Here is a 21,168-nt window from a genome sequence, read left to right as displayed (position 1 = left end):
GGTGTCAGAATTCCATATCAATCAGACTATATCTTTACCGACTTTCTTTCCCAATCCGGAGACTCCGGCTGAGAAAGCATTGCATTCTTTCGACTTGAAAAGAGTGCTGAAATTCTATTTGGACAAAACAAAACCGATTAGACATTCTAACCATTTGTTTCTGAATTATGGTCATTTAAGAACAGGAGAGGCAGCGTCTAAACGAACGATATCAAGATGGATTGTGTCTTGTATTGTTAACACTTACCAACTGGCTAATAAGCAATTACTGGCTAGGCCAAAAGCGCATTCCACAAGGGGAAAAGCGGCTACTGCTGCCCTCCTTAACAATGTACCAATTTCCGAGATTTGTAAGGCTGCTACATGGAAGTCTGTGCATACCTTTACTAAGCATTACTGTTTAGACTCGGATGCAAGAGCGGATGCCCAGGTGGGGCAGGCCTCTCTTAGAAATCTATTTGCATGAATATGTATTCTTTCCTGCACTTCTTTCAGACAGTCCGCAGAGTTTAGGGATGGGCTTGCTAATCTATTCAATGTTTATGACTATTGATGAGGATCCCCTGGAAGAGAAGGATAAGTTACTTACCTGTAAATCCTAGTTCTCTTCCAGGGGTATCCTCATCAAAGTCATAAACAACCCACCCTCCTCCCCGGAATCAAGTCTCCTAGAAGTGCAGGACAGATTATCTTTCTGATCAGTTACACAGATTGTCACCGTAAAAAAGTACTGACCTAACTGTGAACCAACTGTCACCTTCCCTTCACCCCTGAGGCATGGTGGGATACTGGAGGTGCTCAGGGTCTTAAAGGCACGGTGCCAAAGTTTTTATGGTTCTCCTGTGTTAACCTGCATGCAGCCTATTGGCTAAGAATGCTTCATTGTTTTTCAATGTGTTTTTTTCTATTTTTCTCTGCTATTTACTGCTGTTTACTTCTCTAAGTCCAGTTTTTGGGGCTTAGGTAGATATTTATGATCTATTGTGATTTTATAATATAAAAAAAAAAAAAAAAAAAACTTGCATAGAAATAAAGCATTTTAGCCTATTTATGATTATAGCCTGCATTGCTGTTTTACACATGATAATATGTATGTATTTTATATATATATGCTCCGGGGTCCCCGCACAAGGGCGGGAATATTCAATGTTTATGACTTTGATGAGGATACCCCTGGAAGAGAACTAGGATTTACAGGTAAGTAACTTATCCATCTCCGCAATTGTGTTCGGGGGGGGGGAGGGGGGGGGGGCTCGGTGCCTTTCTAGATCTGCGAACTAGTGCCCCACCTCTTTGACTTATAAGTGCCCCTTTATCAATAGCTGCCTCCCAGTTACCTGTATTAGATAGCCTGATACCTAGGTAATCAAATTCTTCCACTTTTTCCAACGGAATTGAGTTCATTACTATTCTTGCGCAAGATTGTGTTCTTGAGGTGCTGTAAATCATAAGGTTCGTTTTCTTGACGTTGACATCCAGCCCATAGTCTCTGCAAAAATCACAAAATTGGTTGACCGGATTTTGGATTCCTATTGGTGATTTAGCTAGCAGAATTGTCGTCTGCGTATAGCAGACACCGGACTTTCTTTCCAGCCAGTTTGGGCGAGTCATTAATACAATTCTCTAAATAGTGGATGCAGTTATTAATGTAGAGCAAAAAGAGTGGGGGCCAGGACACAGCCCTGTCTAACTCCTCTTTTGATAGCTACAGGGTCTGTCAGTTCACCCTCCTTGCCGCACCTAATTTGTGCATAGGTGTTATCATGTAGTCTAGTAATGAGTTTCAGAAGGCCAGATGGGAACCCCATATTTAAAAGTGTTAACCATAGCATATTCCTGGGAATCAAATCAAAAGCGGCTGAGGTCGATGAAAATCACATACAAATTCCCCCTCCCCCCAGGTCCACATTCTTCCATTTGATTGCCAGGAATCATAGGGCTTGGTCTATGGTGCTAACCGCGGGTCTAAACCCCACTTGTAAATCAGATAAGACTTCAGACTCCGAAATCCATTTGTCTAAATGAGACGAAAAGCTGTTTTGCATACATTTTTTGGGAGTTATCAAGTAAACATATCGGTCGATAATTGGCAGGATTATTGGACAACCTTTCTTGAAGATGGGGTCTATCTCAGCCCCTTTCCAAGAAGGTGGAGCAGGAGCTCCCACTGCAACTGCATTGCAGATTAGGTTAAGATAAGGTGCCCATATATCAGGTCTTGTCTTATATAAATCGCCCGGGATCTTACCAGGGGCCTTTCCCCAATTCAATGAATCAATTGCAGCTCTAGTTTCATCTAGAGTAAATTTAATCGGGGTGGCCCCTTGGGTTATGGGAACGTTGCGGGTCCTAATAGATACTTCAGATGGACCTTCGTATAATTGGCCAAAATGCTCCGCCCATACTGCGGAGAGAATTGAAGAGCCGGGTAAGGAGGCTGGATCGCTACAATCATCTATCAATTTCCAAGACCTGGAGGTGTCATTTGATCTCACAGATGTTATTTGCACTTCACAGTAGGCCACACGCACTTTCAGTTTACAGTGCACCCCTTTGGCCTTACCAGTGCCACTCGATTGTTCACCAAAGTGATGGCAGTTGTCACAGCTCATCCGTCTTCCCCTACCTCTACGACTGGCTGTTAAAGGTGGGCTTGCCCCAGACTGTCTGCCACCTCCATACTACAGCAGAAGTCATGCATTTGCTGGGGTTTACTTTCAGCGTGCTGAAGTCACACCTGACTCCCTCTGACACTCCCTTTCATCAGAGCTGTTCTGAACACCAGTGCAGTTTTGAGCTGATCCTCGAGAGTGGTGAGCCAGGATATTCAAGCTATGATATTGATGTTTCGGCCTATATCCTGAATTTCATTGAGAATGAGTGAGGTGGCTGGGCCTCATCCCCCAGCATCCTGCTGGCGAATCATGCCAGATGGCATATGTGGGTTCTGCAGTGTGTCCTGAAATTCCAAGGAGCGCAGCATCGGGGGAATCTCTACGGCATGGTCCAGATCTCAGAGGGAACTGCATGACATCTGTAGTGGTGATTATTGAACCGTGATTGGCCCATGGGTAGATCCCTTTCCCTTCCACAACCACATCTGACAGTAGTGACAGATGCGTCGCTGATGGGATGGGACGGTCATCTGGGAGAGGCATAGATCAGAAGCTTCTGATCTCCGTCCGAATCCGAATTCCACATCAATTTGTTGGAACTGTGGGCAATCAGGCTGCATTGAAAGCTTTTCTTCTCTCTCTCAAGGAAAGGTAGTGCAGGTGTTCAGACAACATCACTGCCATGCAGTACTGCAACAAGTTGGGAAGGGTGAGGACTTGGACCCTTTGTCAAGAGGCGCTGCGCCTCTGTACATGGCTGGAACTACAGGACATTTCCCTGGTGGTTCAGCATCTGGTTGGCTCTCTGAACGTGACAGCGTACTCACTCAGCCATCAATGCTTAGTCCATCACGAATGGCAGCTCAATCTGAGGGCAAGGTCTCTTTCAGCAGTGGGGAGAGCTTTTATTAGATCGGTTTGCCCACAAGGTGGCAGTGTTGGTGGCTCGGCAATGCTTTTCATCTCCACTGAAACTAAGGCCTCCTGTACGTCTTTCTGCCCATATCACTTCTGTCCAGATTATCAAGAATGACCAGGCCCAAGTAATCCTTGTGGCTCTGGACTGGGCACAAAGGATCTGCTCAGTGCTATTGATCATGGCCTTTGATCAGACTGCCCCTTCGAGAGGATCTTCTGTCACAGTAGCAGGGAAGGATTCTTCACTTGAACCTGTGCTGTTTGCGCCTTTTTGCGTTGAGATTGAACGGCAGCAGTTGACAGCTGTCGACCGTCTGCCCAAAGTCTGTAATGTAATCTTGACTGCCAGACGACCCTCCACCAAAACGGTATACCCCTGCCTTTGGAAGAACTTTGTGGCTTGGTGTACAGACAAGTTGTAGGAAGTTGGCTCTGTATGTGCTATTTCAAAGTAAGGAATAGCATGCACAGAGTCCAAGGGTTCCCCTTAGAGGTAAAATAGTGGTAAAAAGAGATAATACTAATGCTCTATTTTGTGGTAGTGTGGTCGAGCAGTAGGCTTATCCAAGGAGTAGTGTTAAGCATTTGTTGTACATACACATAGACAATAAATGAGGTACACACACAGAGACAAATCCAGCCAATAGGTTTTTGTATAGAAAAATATCTTTTCTTAGTTTATTTTAAGAACCACAGGTTCAAATTCTACATGTAATATCTCATTTGAAAGGTATTGCAGGTAAGTACTTTAGGAACTTTAAATCATAAAAATTGCATGTATACTTTTCAAGTTATTCACAAATAGCTATTTTAAAAGTGGACACTTAGTGCAATTTTCACAGTTCCTGGGGGAGGTAAGTTTTTGTTAGTTTTACCAGGTAAGTACGACACTTACAGGGTTCAGTTCTTGGTCCAAGGTAGCCCACCGTTGGGGGTTCAGAGCAACCCCAAAGTTACCACACCAGCAGCTCAGGGCCGGTCAGGTGCAGAGTTCAAAGTGGTGCCCAAAACGCATAGGCTTCAATGGAGAGAAGGGGGTGCCCCGGTTCCAGTCTGCCATCAGGTAAGTACCCGCGTCTTCGGAGGGCAGACCAGGGGGGTTTTGTAGGGCACCGGGGGGGGGACACAAGCCCACACAGAAATTTCACCCTCAGCGGCGCGGGGGCGGCCGGGTGCAGTGTTAGAACAAGCGTCGGGTTCGCAATGGAAGTCAATGAGAGATCAAGGGATCTCTTCAGCGCTGCAGGCAGGCAAGGGGGGGCTTCCTCGGGGAAACCTCCACTTGGGCAAGGGAGAGGGACTCCTGGGGGTCACTTCTGCAGTGAAAGTCCGGTCCTTCAGGTCCTGGGGGCTGCGGGTGCAGGGTCTTTTCCAGGCGTCGGGACTTAGGTTTCAGAGAGTCGCGGTCAGGGGAAGCCTCGGGATTCCCTCTGCAGGCGGCGCTGTGGGGGCTCAGGGGGGACAGGTTTTGGTACTCAGTCGTAGAGTAGTCCGGGGGTCCTCCCTGAGTTGTGGGTTCTCCACCACCCGAGTCGGGGTCGCCGGGTGCAGTGTTGCAAGTCTCACGCTTCTTGCGGGGAGATTGCAGGGGTCTTTAAAGCTGCTCCTTTGGATAAAGTTGCAGTCTTTTTGGAGCAGGTCCGCTGTCCTCAGGAGTTTCTTGTCGTCGTCGAAGCAGGGCAGTCCTCAGAGGATTCAGAGGTCGCTGGTCCCTTTGGAAGGCGTCGCTGGAGCAGAGTTCTTTGGAAGGCAGGAGACAGGCCGGTGAGTTTCTGGAGCCAAGGCAGTAGTTGTCTTCTGGTCTTCCTCTGCAGGGGTTTTCAGCTAGGCAGTCCTTCTTGTTGTTGCAGGAATCTAATTTTCTAGGGTTCAGGGTAGCCCTTAAATACTAAATTTAAGGGCGTGTTTAGGTCTGGGGGGTTAGTAGCCAATGGCTACTAGCCCTGAGGGTGGGTACACCCTCTTTGTGCCTCTTCCCAAGGGGAGGGGGTCACAATCCTAACCCTATTGGGGGAATCCTCCATCTGCAAGATGGAGGATTTCTAAAAGTTAGTCACCTCAGCTCAGGACACCTTAGGGGCTGTCCTGACTGGCCAGTGACTCCTCCTTGTTGCTTTCTTTGTTCCCTCCAGCCTTGCCGCCAAAAGTGGGGGCCGTGGCCGGAGGGGGCGGGCAACTCCACTAAGCTGGAGTGCCCTGCTGGGCTGTGACAAAGGGGTGAGCCTTTGAGGCTCACCGCCAGGTGTTACAGCTCCTGCCTGGGGGAGGTGTTAGCATCTCCACCCAGTGCAGGCTTTGTTACTGGCCTCAGAGTGACAAAGGCACTCTCCCCATGGGGCCAGCAACACGTCTCTAGTGTGGCAGGCTGCTGGAACTAGTCAGCCTACATAGACAGTCGGTTAAGTTTCAGGGGGCACCTCTAAGGTGCCCTCTGTGGTGTATTTTACAATAAAATGTACACTGGCATCAGTGTGCATTTATTGTGCTGAGAAGTTTGATACCAAACTTCCCAGTTTTCAGTGTAGCCATTATGGTGCTGTGGAGTTTGTGCAAAACAGACTCCCAGACCATATACTCTTATGGCTACCCTGCACTTACAATGTCTAAGGTTTTGTTTAGACACTGTAGGGGTACCATGCTCATGCACTGGTACCCTCACCTATGGTATAGTGCACCCTGCCTTAGGGCTGTAAGGCCTGCTAGAGGGATGACTGACCTATACTTGCATAGGCAGTGAGAGGCTGGCATGGCACCCTGAGGGGAGTGCCATGTCGACTTACTCGTTTTGTTCTCACTAGCACACACAAGCTGGCAAGCAGTGTGTCTGTGCTGAGTGAGAGGTCTCCAGGGTGGCATAAGACATGCTGCAGCCCTTAGAGACCTTCCTTGGCATCAGGGCCCTTGGTACTAGAAGTACCAGTTACAAGGGACTTATCTGGATGCCAGGGTCTGCCAATTGTGGATACAAAAGTACAGGTTAGGGAAAGAACACTGGTGCGGGGGCCTGGTTAGCAGGCCTCAGCACACTTTCAATTGTAAACATAGCATCAGCAAAGGCAAAAAGTCAGGGGGCAACCATGCCAAGGAGGCATTTCCTTACACAAGTCTTTTGACCCTTCTGTCTCTTTCCCAGGCTATTTTGTTTATACTTTATTTCGTCCAGCAGAGCTCTGCTCTGGGCACCCTGAAAGGGTATTTGTCTGCCATTTCTGCTTTCCTACGATTTCCAAATCAACCCTAGTTATTCAAATTCCCTATTGTAAACCGGTTTCTAAAAGGGGTTAATCATGTTTCCTCCTTCCCAATCATTATGCCCCAATGGGACTAGAATTTGGTTTTAACAGCAGAGGTGCCCCTACAAACTCCAGGATCATTTTCCTGGACTTTGAGTGTGGGGCTCCGATTTTACCTGCGTATTGGACATAGGCCACTGCCTATGTCCAGCTACATAATGGTAACTCCAAACCTGGGCATGTTTGGTATCAAACATGTTGGAATTATACCCCAGTATTGTTGCAAGTATTGGAAGTATGATTCCATGGACTCTGTGGGCTCCTTAGAGGACCCCCAGCATTGCTACTACCAGTTTTAATAGGGTTTTCCAGGCAGCGCGGGCTGCCTGGAAAACCCCAGAAGACTGGTGGTAGCAATACTGGGGGTCCTCTAAGGAGCCCCCAAAGTGCATGGAATCATGCAGCCAATACTGGCAACAGTATTTTGGTATGACTGACATGTTTGATACTAAACATGCACAGGTTCAGAGTTACCATTGTGTTGCTGGACACAGGTAGTGACCTGTGTCCAGTACACGGGTAAAATGGCTTCCCCGCACTTACGAGCTCCAGTGCAATGGAGCTGGAGTTCGTAGGGGCACCTCTGCTCATGCAGGGGTGTCCTCACACACAGGTACCTGCACCCTGCCCTCTGAGCTAGGAAGGCCTCCCATAGGGGTAACTTACAGTGAGTTGGTTCAGTGACCTGTAGTGAAAGGGTGCATGCACCTTTTCACGCAGGCTGCAATGGAAGGCCTACAGACACATTTTGCATGGGCTCCTATGGATGACACAATACGTGCTGCAGCCCACTGGGACCTCCTGCTGCCCCAGTACCCTGGGTACCTAAGTACCCTATACTAGAGACTTATCAGGGGGCACCAGTATGCCAATTGCGGGGATGTGCAAAGTCCTAGGCAATCAAATTAGGATGGGAGAGAGCACAATCACTGGGGTCCTGGTCCGCCAGATCCCAGTGAAAAACAGTCCAAGCATACGGACAGCAGGCAAAAAGATGGTAACCATGCCAATAATAGGGTCTTTCCCTTGCTTACTGGTGAGCCCCTGCTTGCCTGGGTAGAGTAGCATTGCACAGTGGTAGTACAGCAATCCAGATGTGCTACCCAATGGTACAGTATGGCTAAAAGAGAAACCTAGAGCACACCAAGAAAAAAGGGGGTAACCTCGCTCTTTTAGCTGATTCACACCATATGTATGGCAGCCACTTGGTCGACTATACACACCTTCAAAAAACACTAAGCATTCAAGTGATCAGAACAGGTGCAGGTGAGAAAAAAACGAGCACACATTTCAACTCTGGGTTTTATTATCTGCTCAGTATAGCATATTTTGGAAAATAGGGTTCAGTGTTTCAGATAATTGTGTATTGACTTTGGGAGAGTGATTACAATGTAATGAAACACAAATGGAATATAAAACCGACACTTTATTGAATTTTCACTTTTCTTTTACAGTTACCAGACCTAATCCCAAAGCTTGGAACATTATACCAGTTAATGGAAAACAGAATTAAAATGCTTCAAAAGCTGTCCCGGTTTCATGGAAAACTATTTCTTCTAATTACACAGGTGAGCAAATATTGAATAGATCAGATATGGTTTGCTTTTGAGTATAGGTAGAAATTGGTTTCACACCTTTTCAGATTTCATCATTGGGCTCTGATTTGAATGATTTCAGAAAAAAGCAAATGTGATTGTTTTTTTTTTTCTCATGGTGTCCAGGGTATAAACTAGCTCTGTACATGTTTGTGACAACTTCATTTAACACTTTTAATGAGAGCCTTACAACTTTGACTTTCCACTTATTCATAAGTTTACATTGGGCTTTTGTTTTCACGATTTTCAGAATGTGACCCATAGCTTTAGCAGTCTGAATGCAGATGAGATCAGTACTAAGTGATAGTATATCCGGATGGTTACACTGTGCTGCCTTTATATTATGTTGTTGATGATGTGGATAGTGTACTTGTTGCAGTCATTTTATTCACACTCACATGCATGGGATAAAAGTGCCACCTTGTGCCTACTAGAAGCATATATTATTTTTAAGGTTATTCAGATGCATTGACAAGCCAGTGCACTTTTTTGGATGCTTCCTGTAAGGAAATGCCTCCTTGGCATGGTTACCCCCTGACTTTTTGCCTTTGCTGATGGTATGTTTTGATTTGAAAGTGTGCTGAGGACTGCTAACCAGGCCCCAGCACCAGTGTTCTTTCCCTAACCTGTACTTTTGTTTACACAATTGGCACACCCTGGCATCCAGATAAGTCCCTTGTAACTGGTACCCCTGGTACCAAGGGCCCTGATGCCAGGGAAGGTCTCTAGGGGCTGCAGCATGTCTTATGCCACCCTGGGGACCCCTCACTCAGCACAGACACACTGCTTGCCAGCTTGTGTGTGCTAGTGAGGACAAAATGAGTAAGTCGACATGGCACTCCCCTCAGGGTGCCATGCCAACCTCACACTGCCTATGCAGTATAGATGTCACCCCTCTAGCAGGCCTTACAGCCCTAAGGCAGGGTGCACTATACCATAGGTGAGGGCACCAGTGCAAGAGCACTGTGCCCCTACAGTGTCTAAGCCAAACCTTAGACATTGTAAGTGCAGGGTAGCCATAAGAGTATATGGTCTGGGAGTCTGTCAAACACGAACTCCACAGCACAATAATGGCTACACTGAAAACAGGGAAGTTTGGTATCAAACTTCTCAGCACAATAAATGCACACTGATGCCAGTGTACATTTTATTGTAAAATACACCCCTGAAACCTTAACCAACTACCTCTGTAGGCTGACTGGTTTTAGCAGCCTGCCACACTTGAGACATGTTGCTGGCCACATGGGGAGAGTGCCTTTGTCACTCTGTGGCTAGTAACAAAGCCTGCACTGGGTGGAGATGCTTATCACCTCCCCCTTGCAGGAGCTGTAACACCTGGCGGTGAGCCTCAAAGGCTCACCCCCTTTGTTAAAGCACCACAGGGCATTCCAGCTAGTGGAGTTGCCCACCCCCTACAGCCACGGCCCCACTTTTGGCGGCAAGGCCGGAGGAGATAATGAGAAAAACAAGGAGTCACTGACCAGTCAGGACAGCCCCTAAGGCAACCTGAGCTGAAGTGACTCTGACTTTTAGGAATCCTCCATCAGATGGAGGATCCCCCCCAATAGGGATAGGAATGTGACCCCCTCCCCTTGGGAGGAGGCACAAAGAGGGTGTACCCACCCTCAGGGCTAGTAGCCATTGGCTACTGCCCTCCCTGACCTAAACACACCCCTAAATTCTGTATTTAGGGGCTCCCCTGAACCTAGGAACTCAGATTCCTGCAACCTAAGAAGAAGAGGACTGCTAAGCTGAAAAACCCTGCAGAGAAGACTGAGACACCAACTGCTTTTGCCCCAGCTCTACTGGCCTGTCTCCCCCCCCTTCTGAAGAAACTGCTCCAGCGACACTTTCCCCAGGACCAGCGACCTCTGAATCCTCAGAGGACTGCCCTGCTCTAGAAGGACCAAGAAACTCCCAAGGACAGTGGCCCTGTTCACCCAAGACTGCAACTTTGTTTCCAAAGAAGCAACTTCAAGACAACTGCGTTTACCGCCGGAAGCGTGAGACTTGCTACTCTGCACCCGACGCCCCCGGCTCAACTTGTGGAGAAACAACACTTCAGGGAGGACTCCCTGGCAACTCCGAGACTGAGAGTAACCAGAGTTGCCCCCACAGCGATGCCTGCATTTGGAATCCCGAGGCTCCCCCCGACCGCCTGACTCCCTGATCCCGACGCCTGGTAAAGACTCTGCACCCGCAGCCCCCAGGACCTGAAAGATCGGAACTCCAGTGCAGGAGTGACCCCCAGGAGGCCCTCTCCCTTGCCCAGGTGGTGGCTAAACACCCCCCCCCCCACACACACACACACACTTTTGCCTGCCTGCATCGCTGAAGAGACCCCTTGGTCTCCCATTGATTTCCATTGAAAACCCGACGTTTGTTTGCACACTGCACCTGGCCGCCCCCGTGCTGCTGAGGGTGTACTTTCTGTGCTAACTTGTGTGTCCCCCTGGTGCCCTACAAAACCCCCCTGGTCTGCCCCCGAAGACCCGGGTACTTGCCTGCTGGCAGACTGGAACCGGGGCACCCCCTTTTTCATTGAAGCCTATGTGTTTTGGGCACCACTTTGAACTCTGCACCTGACCGGCCCTGAGCTGCTGGTGTGGTAACTTTGGGGTTGCTCTGAACCCCCAACGGTGGGCTACCTTGGACCCAAACTTGAACCCCGTAGGTGGTTGACATACCTACAAAAGCTAACAAATACATACCTCCCCCAGGAACTGTTGAAAATTGCACTGTCTAGTTTTAAAATAGCTATATGTGATTTATTTGAAAAGTATATATGCTATTGTGATTATTCAAAGTTCCTAAAGTACTTACCTGCAGTACCTTTCATTTGAAGTATTACATGTAAAATTTTAACCTGTGGTTCTTAAAATAAACTAAGAAAATATATGTTCGTGGCATCAGTCGCTGTAGATTCGCATGTTTTGCATAGCTCGCCATCTGGTGTTGGGCCGGAGTGTTACAAGTTGTTTTTCTTCGAAGAAGTCTTTCGAGTCACGGGACCGAGTGACTCCTCCTTTTGTCTCCATTGCGCATGGGCGTCGACTCCATCTTCGATTGTTTTTTTTCCGCCATCGGGTTCGGACGTGTTCCTGTCGCTCCGAGCTTCGGAACGGAAAGATAGCTAATTTCGGAAGATTTTCGTCGGTATTGTTGCGTTCGGGATTGGCGTAGTTAGATTCAACACCGCGTCTAAGATCGAAGAGCTCCGGTGCCCTTCGGGGTAATTTTTTTCGATCCCCCGTCGGGGCCTGGTCGGCCCGACCGCGTGCAGAAGAACGCCGATGGAACGGACCCCGTTCCGTTTCTGTCCCAAATGCCACAATAAATACCCCTATACAGACCAACACTTGGTCTGCAACCTGTGCCTGTCACCTGAGCACAGTGAAGACACCTGCGAGGCCTGTCGTGCGTTCCGGTCCCAAAAAACACTCCGAGACCGTCGAGCCAGAAGACTTCAGATGGCGTCCGCGCCGACAGCCCACCGAGAGTTCGAGATACAAGAAGAGGAAGAAACCTTTTCGATACACGAATCGGACTCAGAGGAATTCGACGATCCACGAACCGTGAGTAAGATGTCGAAAACCACTCATAAGAAGATTGTCAAGGCCCAGGGGACGCCACTGCCACCAGGCCATGGCTCCACCCATAAATTCGGTGACCGACCGTCGGCACCGAAAAAGGCCCAAACAGTGCCGAGACCGTCCGACTCCGGTCGAGACACCGGCACGCAGCCTTCTCGGGACCGAGAAAGTGCTGGAGACATACATCGACACCGAGATAGCGGTGTAGACACGGCTCGACGCCGAGACAGCGGCACCGACGAAGATTGACGCCGAGATGTTTCGACTCCGAAAAAGAAAAAAGTCACCTCGGAGCCGAAAAAAGATGCAGACAGGGTTTCGGTGCCAAAACAACCTGCAACCGACCCAGTTTCAGGCTCTTATACAGAAGACCAATCAATGACCTCCCAAATGCGAAAGCATAGGTTTGAGGAAGACCTGCAATCCACCGATGTAGACCATACGCAGAAACGTATTTTTATACAGCAGGGGACAGGAAAGATAAGCACCCTTCCCCCTATTAGGAGAAAGAGAAGACTGGAATTTCAAACTGACCAAACACCACAAACAAAAATGGTGAAAAAGGTTACTCCGCCACCCTCTCCTCCACCTATAATTCACGTCTCACCAGCACAAACTCCATCACATTCCCCGGCTCACACCACCATGAGCCAAGGTGACCAGGATCAGGACGCATGGGACTTATACGACGCCCCTGTGTCAGATAATAGTCCGGAGGCATACCCTACAAAGCCATCACCACCAGAAGACAGTACTGCATATTCTCAGGTGGTGGCTAGAGCAGCACAATTCCACAATGTAAGCCTCCACTCAGAACAAGTCGAGGATGACTTTCTATTCAACACCCTCTCCGCCACCCACAGCTCCTACCAAAGCCTGCCTATGCTCCCTGGTATGCTTCGGCACGCAAAAGACATCTTTAAGGAGCCGGTCAAAAGTAGGGCAATCACACCAAGGGTGGAAAAAAAGTATAAAGCGCCTCCTACAGACCCTATTTTCATCACTACACAGCTGCCACCAGATTCTGTCGTTGTAGGAGCAGCTAGGAAAAGGGCCAACTCCCACACATCTGGGGATGCACCACCCCCAGATAAGGAAAGCCGCAAGTTCGATGCAGCTGGAAAGAGTCGCAGCACAAGCTGCAAACCAGTGGCGCATCGCTAACTCTCAGGCACTACTTGCGCGCTATGACAGAGCCCATTGGGATGAGATGCAACATCTCATTGAACATCTACCCAAAGACCTACAAAAGAGGGCAAAGCAAGTGGTTGATGAAGGACAGAACATTTCAAACAACCAGATACGCTCCTCCATGGATGCAGCAGACACAGCTGCAAGAACAATAAATACATCTGTGACCATCAGAAGGCATGCATGGCTACGAACGTCTGGGTTTAAACCAGAGATTCAGCAGGCAGTTCTCAATATGCCATTCAACGAAAAAGAACTGTTCGGTCCAGAAGTGGACACGGCGATTGAGAAACTTAAAAAAGACACGGACACTGCTAAAGCCATGGGCGCACTCTACTCCCCGCAGAGCAGAGGAAATTACAGCACCTTCCGCAAAACACCCTTTAGAGGGGGGTTTCGGGGTCAGGCCACACAAGCCAGTACCTCACAGGCAACAACATCCAGTTACCAGGGACAGTACAGGGGAGGCTTTCGGGGCCAATATAGAGGAGGGCAATTCCCTAGGAATAGGGGAAAATTTCAAAGCCCCAAAACCCATACAACTAAGCAGTGACTCACATGTCACTCACCCCCTCCACACAACACCAGTGGGGGGGAAGAATAGGTCATTATTACAAAGCATGGGAGGAGATCACTACAGACACTTGGGTTCTAGCAATTATCCAAAATGGTTATTGCATAGAATTTCTACAATTCCCTCCAAACATACCACCGAGAGCACAAAATTTATCAAAACATCATTCCGAGCTCCTGGAGATAGAAGTTCAAGCACTATTGCAAAAGAATGCAATCGAGTTAGTACCAAATACACAAATAAACACAGGAGTTTATTCACTGTACTTCTTAATACCAAAGAAGGACAAAACGCTATGACCAATCCTAGACCTAAGAATACTAAACACATACATCAAATCAGACCACTTTCACATGGTCACACTACAAGAAGTGTTACCATTGCTGAAACTACACGACTACATGACAACATTAGACCTCAAAGACGCGTATTTCCATATACCAATACATCCATCGCACAGGAAATACCTAAGGTTTGTATTCAAAGGAATACACTACCAATTCAAGGTACTGCCTTTCGGTTTAACAACCGCACCAAGAGTCTTTACCAAATGTCTAGCAGTAGTCACTGCACACATCAGAAGGCAGCAAATACATGTATTCCCGTATCTAGACGACTGGCTAATCAAGACCCATTCGTTAATAACGTGCTCACACCACACAAATCAAATCATACAAACCCTCTACAAACTAGGGTTCACAGTCAACTTCGCAAAATCCAACATTCTGCCATGCAAGGTACAACAATACCTAGGAGCCATAATAAACACAATAATAGGAGTGGCCACTCCAAGTCCACAAAGAATTCAAAATTTCAACAACATCATACAACGCATGTATCCAACACAAAGAATACAAGCAAAGATGATATTACAACTCCTAGGCATTATGTCTTCATGCATAGCCATTGTCCCAAACGCAAGACTGCACATGAGGCCCTTACAACAGTGCCTAGCATCACAGTGGTCACAAGCACAGGGTCACCTTATAGATCTGGTGTTAATAGACCACCAAACTTACCTCTCGCTTCTATGGTGGAACAATATAAATTTAAACAAAGGGCGGCCTTTCCAAGACCCAGTGCCACAATACGTAATAACAGATGCTTCCATGACAGGGTGGGGAGCACACCTCGATCAACACAGCATACAAGGACAATGGAACGTACATCAAACAAAACTGCATATAAATCACCTAGAACTGCTAGCAGTTTTTCAAGCACTAAAGGCTTTTCAACCAATAATAGTTCACAAATACATTCTCGTCAAAACAGACAACATGACAACAATGTATTATCTAAACAAACAAGGGGGAACGCACTCAACGCAATTGAGCCTGCTGGCACAAAAGATATGGCGTTGGGCAATTCACAACAAAATTCGCCTAATAGCACAATTTATCCCAGGGATTCAGAATCAACTCGCAGACAATCTCTCTCGAGATCACCAACAGGTCCACGAATCGGAAATTCACCCCCAAATTCTGAACACTTACTTCACGCTCTGGGGAACACCTCAAATAGACTTGTTTGCAACAAAAGAGAACGCAAAATGCCAAAACTTCGCATCCAGATACCCACACAGGCAGTCCCACGGCAATGCCCTATGGATGAACTGGTCAGGGATATTTGCCTACGCTTTTCCTCCTCTCCCTCTCCTTCCTCATCTGGTAAACAAACTCAGTCAAAACAAACTCAAACTCATATTAATAGCACCAACTTGGGCAAGGCAACCCTGGTACACAACGCTGCTAGACCTATCAGTAGTACCCCACATCAAACTGCCCAACAGGCCGGATCTGTTAACACAACACAACCAAAAGATCAGACACCCAGATCCAGCATCGCTGAATCTAGCAATCTGGCTCCTGAAATCCTAGAATTCGGACACTTACAACTTACCCAAGAATGTATGGAAGTCATAAAGCAAGCCAGAAGGCCAGGCACTGCTATGCCAGTAAATGGAAGAGGTTTGTTTGCTACTGCCATATTAATCAAATCCAACCATTACACGCAACCCCAAAACATGTAGTGGGTTACTTGCTTCACTTACAAAAATCTAACCTAGCTTTCTCTTCCATTAAAATACACCTTGCAGCAATATCTGCATACCTGCAGCCTACCTATTCAACTTACCTATATAGGATACCCGTCATTAAAGCATTCATGGAGGGCCTTAAAAGAATTATTCCACCAAGAACACCCCCTGTTCCTTCATGGAACCTCAATGTTGTCTTAACTAGACTTATGGGTCCACCTTTTGAACCCATGCACTCCTGCGAAATACAGTTCCTAACATGGAAGGTTGCATTTCTCATCGCCATTACCTCTCTAAGAAGAGTAAGCGAGATTCAGGCGTTTACAATACAAGAACCTTTTATACAACTACACAAAAATAAGGTCGTCCTAAGGACTAATCCTAAATTTCTACCAAAAGTTATTTCACCGTTCCATCTAAATCAAACAGTGGAACTTCCAGTGTTCTTCCCACAGCCAGATTCCGTAGCTGAGAGGGCACTACATACTTTAGATGTCAAAAGAGCATTAATGTATTACATTGACAGACCACAAAGCATCAGGAAAACTAAACAGCTATTTATTGCATTCCAAAAACCTCATGCAGAAAACCCAATATCAAAACAAGGTATAGCCAGATGGATAGTTAAATGCATCCAAATCTGCTACCTTAAAGCTAAACGACAACTGCCCATTACACCAAGGGCACACTCAACCAGAAAGAAAGGTGCTACCATGGATTTTCTAGGAAACATCCCAATGCAAGAAATATGTAAGGCAGCCACATGGTCTACGCCTCACACATTCACCAAGCACTACTGTGTAGACGTGTTATCCGCACAACAAGCCACAGTAGGTCAAGCCGTATTAAGAACATTGTTTCAGACTACTCCCACTCCTACAGGCTGAGCCACCGCTTTGGGGAGATAACTGCTTACTAGTCTATGCAAAACATGCGTATCTACAGCGACAGATGCCATCGAACTGAAAATGTCACTTACCCAGTGTACATCTGTTCGTGGCATCAGTCGCTGTAGATTAGCATGTGCCCACCCGCCTCCCCGGGAGCCTGTAGCAGTTCGGAAGGTACCTTCAACTATTTGTATATATATTATTTTAACCTTAAATAGGTACATACTTAGTCACTCCATTGCATGGCCACTATTACTACAATACAACTCCTACCTCACCCTCTGCGGGGAAAAACAATCGAAGATGGAGTCGACGCCCATGCGCAATGGAGACAAAAGGAGGTGTCACTCGGTCCCGTGACTCGAAAGACTTCTTCGAAGAAAAACAACTTGTAACACTCCGACCCAACACCAGATGGCGAGCTATGCAAAACATGCGAATCTACAGCGACTGATGCCACGAACAGATGTACACTGGGTAAGTGACATTTTCATTATTAATCGGCTAACAAAACATACATAACATTAGGTTCAAATAATGTATTAAATATGTATGCCTTACTGCTTAATTACTTTGGCATCTGAAAATATATTAATTCCCTACAGGTTGCAGCATCTGAGAAAACGCAAGCATCGGCTGATATAAATCAAACTGCTAAATTAGTGTATGAAGAAGGTAAGTGAAGATTTCCAGTGAGCTAGGAACGCCTGTACAATGGCATGCACTAAAAAAAGATAAAGAATATAATTATTTCAGCTTTTTTTCTTCAACTTTGTTGAAATGGCCTATGAACTTCTGGGTTGCAGCACCATATCTGAAAATCACAGGTTCTGACGGATATTTATTCAGTCTTTGGGCAAAGTTTGTGGCCTGGTGCAGTGTGTCAACTTCATTCTCCATGTCAGAGGTGTCATTATTCGTTCTATCTCTGGCAAACCCAGCAAGGTTTTTGGGTGGGTACTGTTAAAGGTTATTTGCCAGCCGTTTCAGCCTTTTAACGTTTGTCTGATCTTTATTCAAGTCACCAGTTGTGATGCTTTTTTGAAGGGTCTTGCATAAATCTCCCACTGCTTTCAGTGCAACCTCTGTTAATTGGTACTGTGAACTTGTGCTTTGTTATTGCTAAAACTGGTATCTCTTATGTGTGACAGGACATCACTGTCCCGGAGTTCTGCACATGGTATCAACCGTCTGAGGAGGAGAAGCTTCATTGACTCAATCCAAAAAACATCCTGGTTTTTGATTAAGCACACACAAGCGCACTGGGTGGATGGCCAGCTTTTTATCAACTTAGCTAGTGCTAAGAAGGACAAAGCAGTTAAGAAACAAACCTTGTCAATGTGCATCAGCCTGTGCATAAAGACATGTTAAGTCCTGACCAAAAAAAAGACTGCTGAAGGCCTTTGGGTATTTTCCACCAGAGCCAAATGCTGCCATAACAGCTTTGGTAAAGGGTTTTGCAGTGTTGGATATATGCTAGTCTCCCACATTGACATATGTGAACACCTTCAACTGCCATACCTTTTACGACAAGTCCGCATTGAGGCCATTTTGCCTGCTGTCATGGAAGGCTTCCTGGCGTAAATCCACTCTCAGGCCCTCCACCTTGTTTGAGGTACTGCTTTGGTGTCTAACTGTAGGTTCATCACCTGCGCCTTTAGACATTTTGTTAAACAATATTTTCATTAAATTTTGTTTATCACAGGAGCTTCAGATAGCACATTGCATTTCAACTCTTAACATCCTTATGTCTACTGAAACATAAGGGTAATACACATATTAATTGAAACAGGTTGTTTCCGTTTGACATCACATTTAAATCTCTCCCCGCCCCCGTTAACTACCATTTTAATAATGCAACCTTAATTTCTTGTTCACTCCTTTTTAGAAAGTTCTTCGCTACGTTTTTTAATTTGAAAAAAATGTATCTCCTTATAATCTCGATTGAGTTAATGCAGATTTCTTCTCTTCTTACCTGTTTTTCCTTTTCCTTTGCTCAATTTGTTTGTACTACATGCTTGTCTTTTCAACTGTAATTCGTAACTGTTTTAATTTCTATTGCCTGTTGGTGCTTTTGTTCCTCCTTGTCTAGCCATAATCAAGTAGCTCCCTCTGCAGTATTATTTTTTCCATTTTCTATGTGGATTTTCAGTGCTTCCAAGATGTTCAAAATCTCTCATTGTTATATTACAGCACTTCATGCCATGGTGAGGTTCCAATGGACATGTCATTCCAAACACTTCTTTAGTTATTCAGACTTCATTTTATCATTTTGATTCAGATCATATGCAGGGCCAGGGTTGGGCCATTAGCAGTGGTTACGTGCCAGTTTTTGCCCTTGTAGCACATCTGGAGCGTTTGTGCAATTGCTGAGATTTGACAGGCTTGAAATATGTAACTTATTGTGACTAAACGTTCTGTGAATCAGCAGTGGCTTGTTCAAACTCAAATATTCTATTAAAACATGCAGTTTCATTGGGGTTTGCCTTGATTATGACATCAATAGAGAAGTGTGTTAGAGTTGTGCTACTAACCATTTAACTCAATGCGCAGTGACAAATCTGAGCTTTTCATGAGTTGGTCCTTGGTTGCAGTGCCGCTCTGCTTTAGGAGCTGGTGTTGAAGGATGTAGATTTGGCAGTAATGTGGAAACCTCCGATTTAGGGGGGAATGAGTCTTCATGGGCTCAGATTCAGATTTACATGCCGGTTGGTTACGTCTTGATCATGGTCTCCAACACGTTGTGTTTTGGTGTAATGGGACACAACACCCTTGGATTGCCACCCATGCTGAAATTTCGAAACCTTCCCGTTGTCTTTTGGTGGTTACAATGTTTGATTTCCATTGTAGAGTCTTCTGAGGAAGAATCCGATGATGAAATGGTTGCAGAGAAAGATTCCGACGTAAGTATTGATAATTAGACTTCCACACACTTCACACGGGTACAGATGAACTCTGTTCTTGCAAAAGTCAACTTGCACTGTGCTGTATTTCGTTTTAGGACAACTGGGTGGAAGAAGAGGATGATGTGGAACACGAAGAACAATCTGACAATGACCAAGACATGCATATTGACAAAGGAATCAATGGGGATTCTGATCCAGGAAATGAAAGCGAAGAAGAGTAACAAAAGTCTCCTTTTCCTTTGTGTAGTGGAAGAAATGGACAAGCAGGGCCCCAGCTTATGGAACAATTAGTCAAACCCTATTCAGCTGATCTGAGCCCAATATTTCTGCAGGAGTGATTCTTGGAATGCTCAGTTCTTGTCTTAGTATCCAGACTGTTTGACCACGCTGGCCTTTTTCCTCTCCTCTTGCCCAGGTATCCTATGCCACAAACAAGCAATGTTAATTTGACCTGTGGTCAAACTATACCCCATTTGGTGGAAACTTAATTTGTAGGTTGAATAAATTGCTTACCACTGCTACAATGGGAGAAAGTTTTGAATCAGACTAAATGTGGTGTTTGCAAATTTTGTGAAAAGACAAATCATTCAGATGGTGTTTATACAGTTCGCTTCATGTAGCAGTTACAGATGGTCATTCAGCTTTTCTCCTACAAAAAATATTTTCGTAGTATTTGAAATCACTATCAATTTGTTTTCTGCGTTGTGCTCATTTACGATCCAGGTTTTTATTTTCTTTGAAATGGAAGACCTGGGCTGTTTCCTTTTTAATCAGACTCAGATTTTTATATTTATGTACAAATTAAGGTATTTTGCTTTTTGTCCTTAAAACAAAAAAAAAAAAATTATCAGCGGATCCGTTATTTTTTTTAAAGTAACTGAGCCTGTATATAAATACAGTAAGTTTAAATATGGCCAAAAGAGACTTGTTTTGAGTTTAAGGTGTATTTCTGCTTGTGAATATATAATGCAAAAACACCCATAATACTGTGGACTCTATTTTTTTTAATCAGTGGGTGGCCGTTAGGATTACAATTTTCTCATCTGATGAAAGCTGAAGCAGTATGGACACGTTTTTTAAAAGCAAACTACAGGAAGCTTGAACCAGACAGCCACCGTTATAATGTACAGTATATTTGTCTATAAATAGAGGTGTTTATGGCAACTAACTACCACCTTCTTTGTAAAGTGAATAAATATAATTCTCCTTTAACGTATTATGATGTGGTATTTTTCAGAGTGTTGAATGATACATTCCGGTTGGAAGTTGACTCCAGTGGGTTTATAAAGTGTATTGGCTTGTCTAGGCTCCTTTTCCAGACTCAAGGAATGTCAATTCAAAGGACTAGAGCAGTGGTTCCCAACCTGTGGGCCGGGGACCCATTGTGGTCCGCTAAGCCTCGTCAGGGGTTCCGCGGCAGCTTAAAAAAGGTAATATTAGGTCCCAGCTATCAGTATTGACTCAGTGGTGGTCCCCCGGTTCCAATAATGATTCAGTGGGGGTCCCCGGGCTCCAGTGTTGATAAAATGGGGGTCCACAGAAGTGAAAAGGTTGGGAA

General features: G+C 45.9%; 1 protein-coding gene across 1 annotated transcript in view; it reads left to right on the top strand.

Moving 5' to 3' along the window:
• Window positions 1-20,822, top strand: part of WDR43 (WD repeat domain 43) — a 462,775-nt gene extending 441,953 nt beyond the window's left edge. The window contains exons 15-18 of the mRNA XM_069236209.1: window positions 8,281-8,394; window positions 17,310-17,379; window positions 19,555-19,607; window positions 19,706-20,822. Coding sequence (XP_069092310.1) covers window positions 8,281-8,394; window positions 17,310-17,379; window positions 19,555-19,607; window positions 19,706-19,831 — 363 coding nt within the window. The 3' untranslated portion in view covers window positions 19,832-20,822. The remainder of the gene's footprint in view (window positions 1-8,280; window positions 8,395-17,309; window positions 17,380-19,554; window positions 19,608-19,705) is intronic.
• Window positions 20,823-21,168: the final 346 nt, after the last annotated feature.

The sequence above is a fragment of the Pleurodeles waltl genome, chromosome 5, assembly GCF_031143425.1.
Source record: "Pleurodeles waltl isolate 20211129_DDA chromosome 5, aPleWal1.hap1.20221129, whole genome shotgun sequence".
Taxonomy (NCBI): Eukaryota; Metazoa; Chordata; class Amphibia; order Caudata; family Salamandridae; genus Pleurodeles; species Pleurodeles waltl.
The sequence above is the reverse complement of the archived record's forward strand: the minus strand, read 5'-3'. Positions and strand labels throughout refer to the sequence as shown.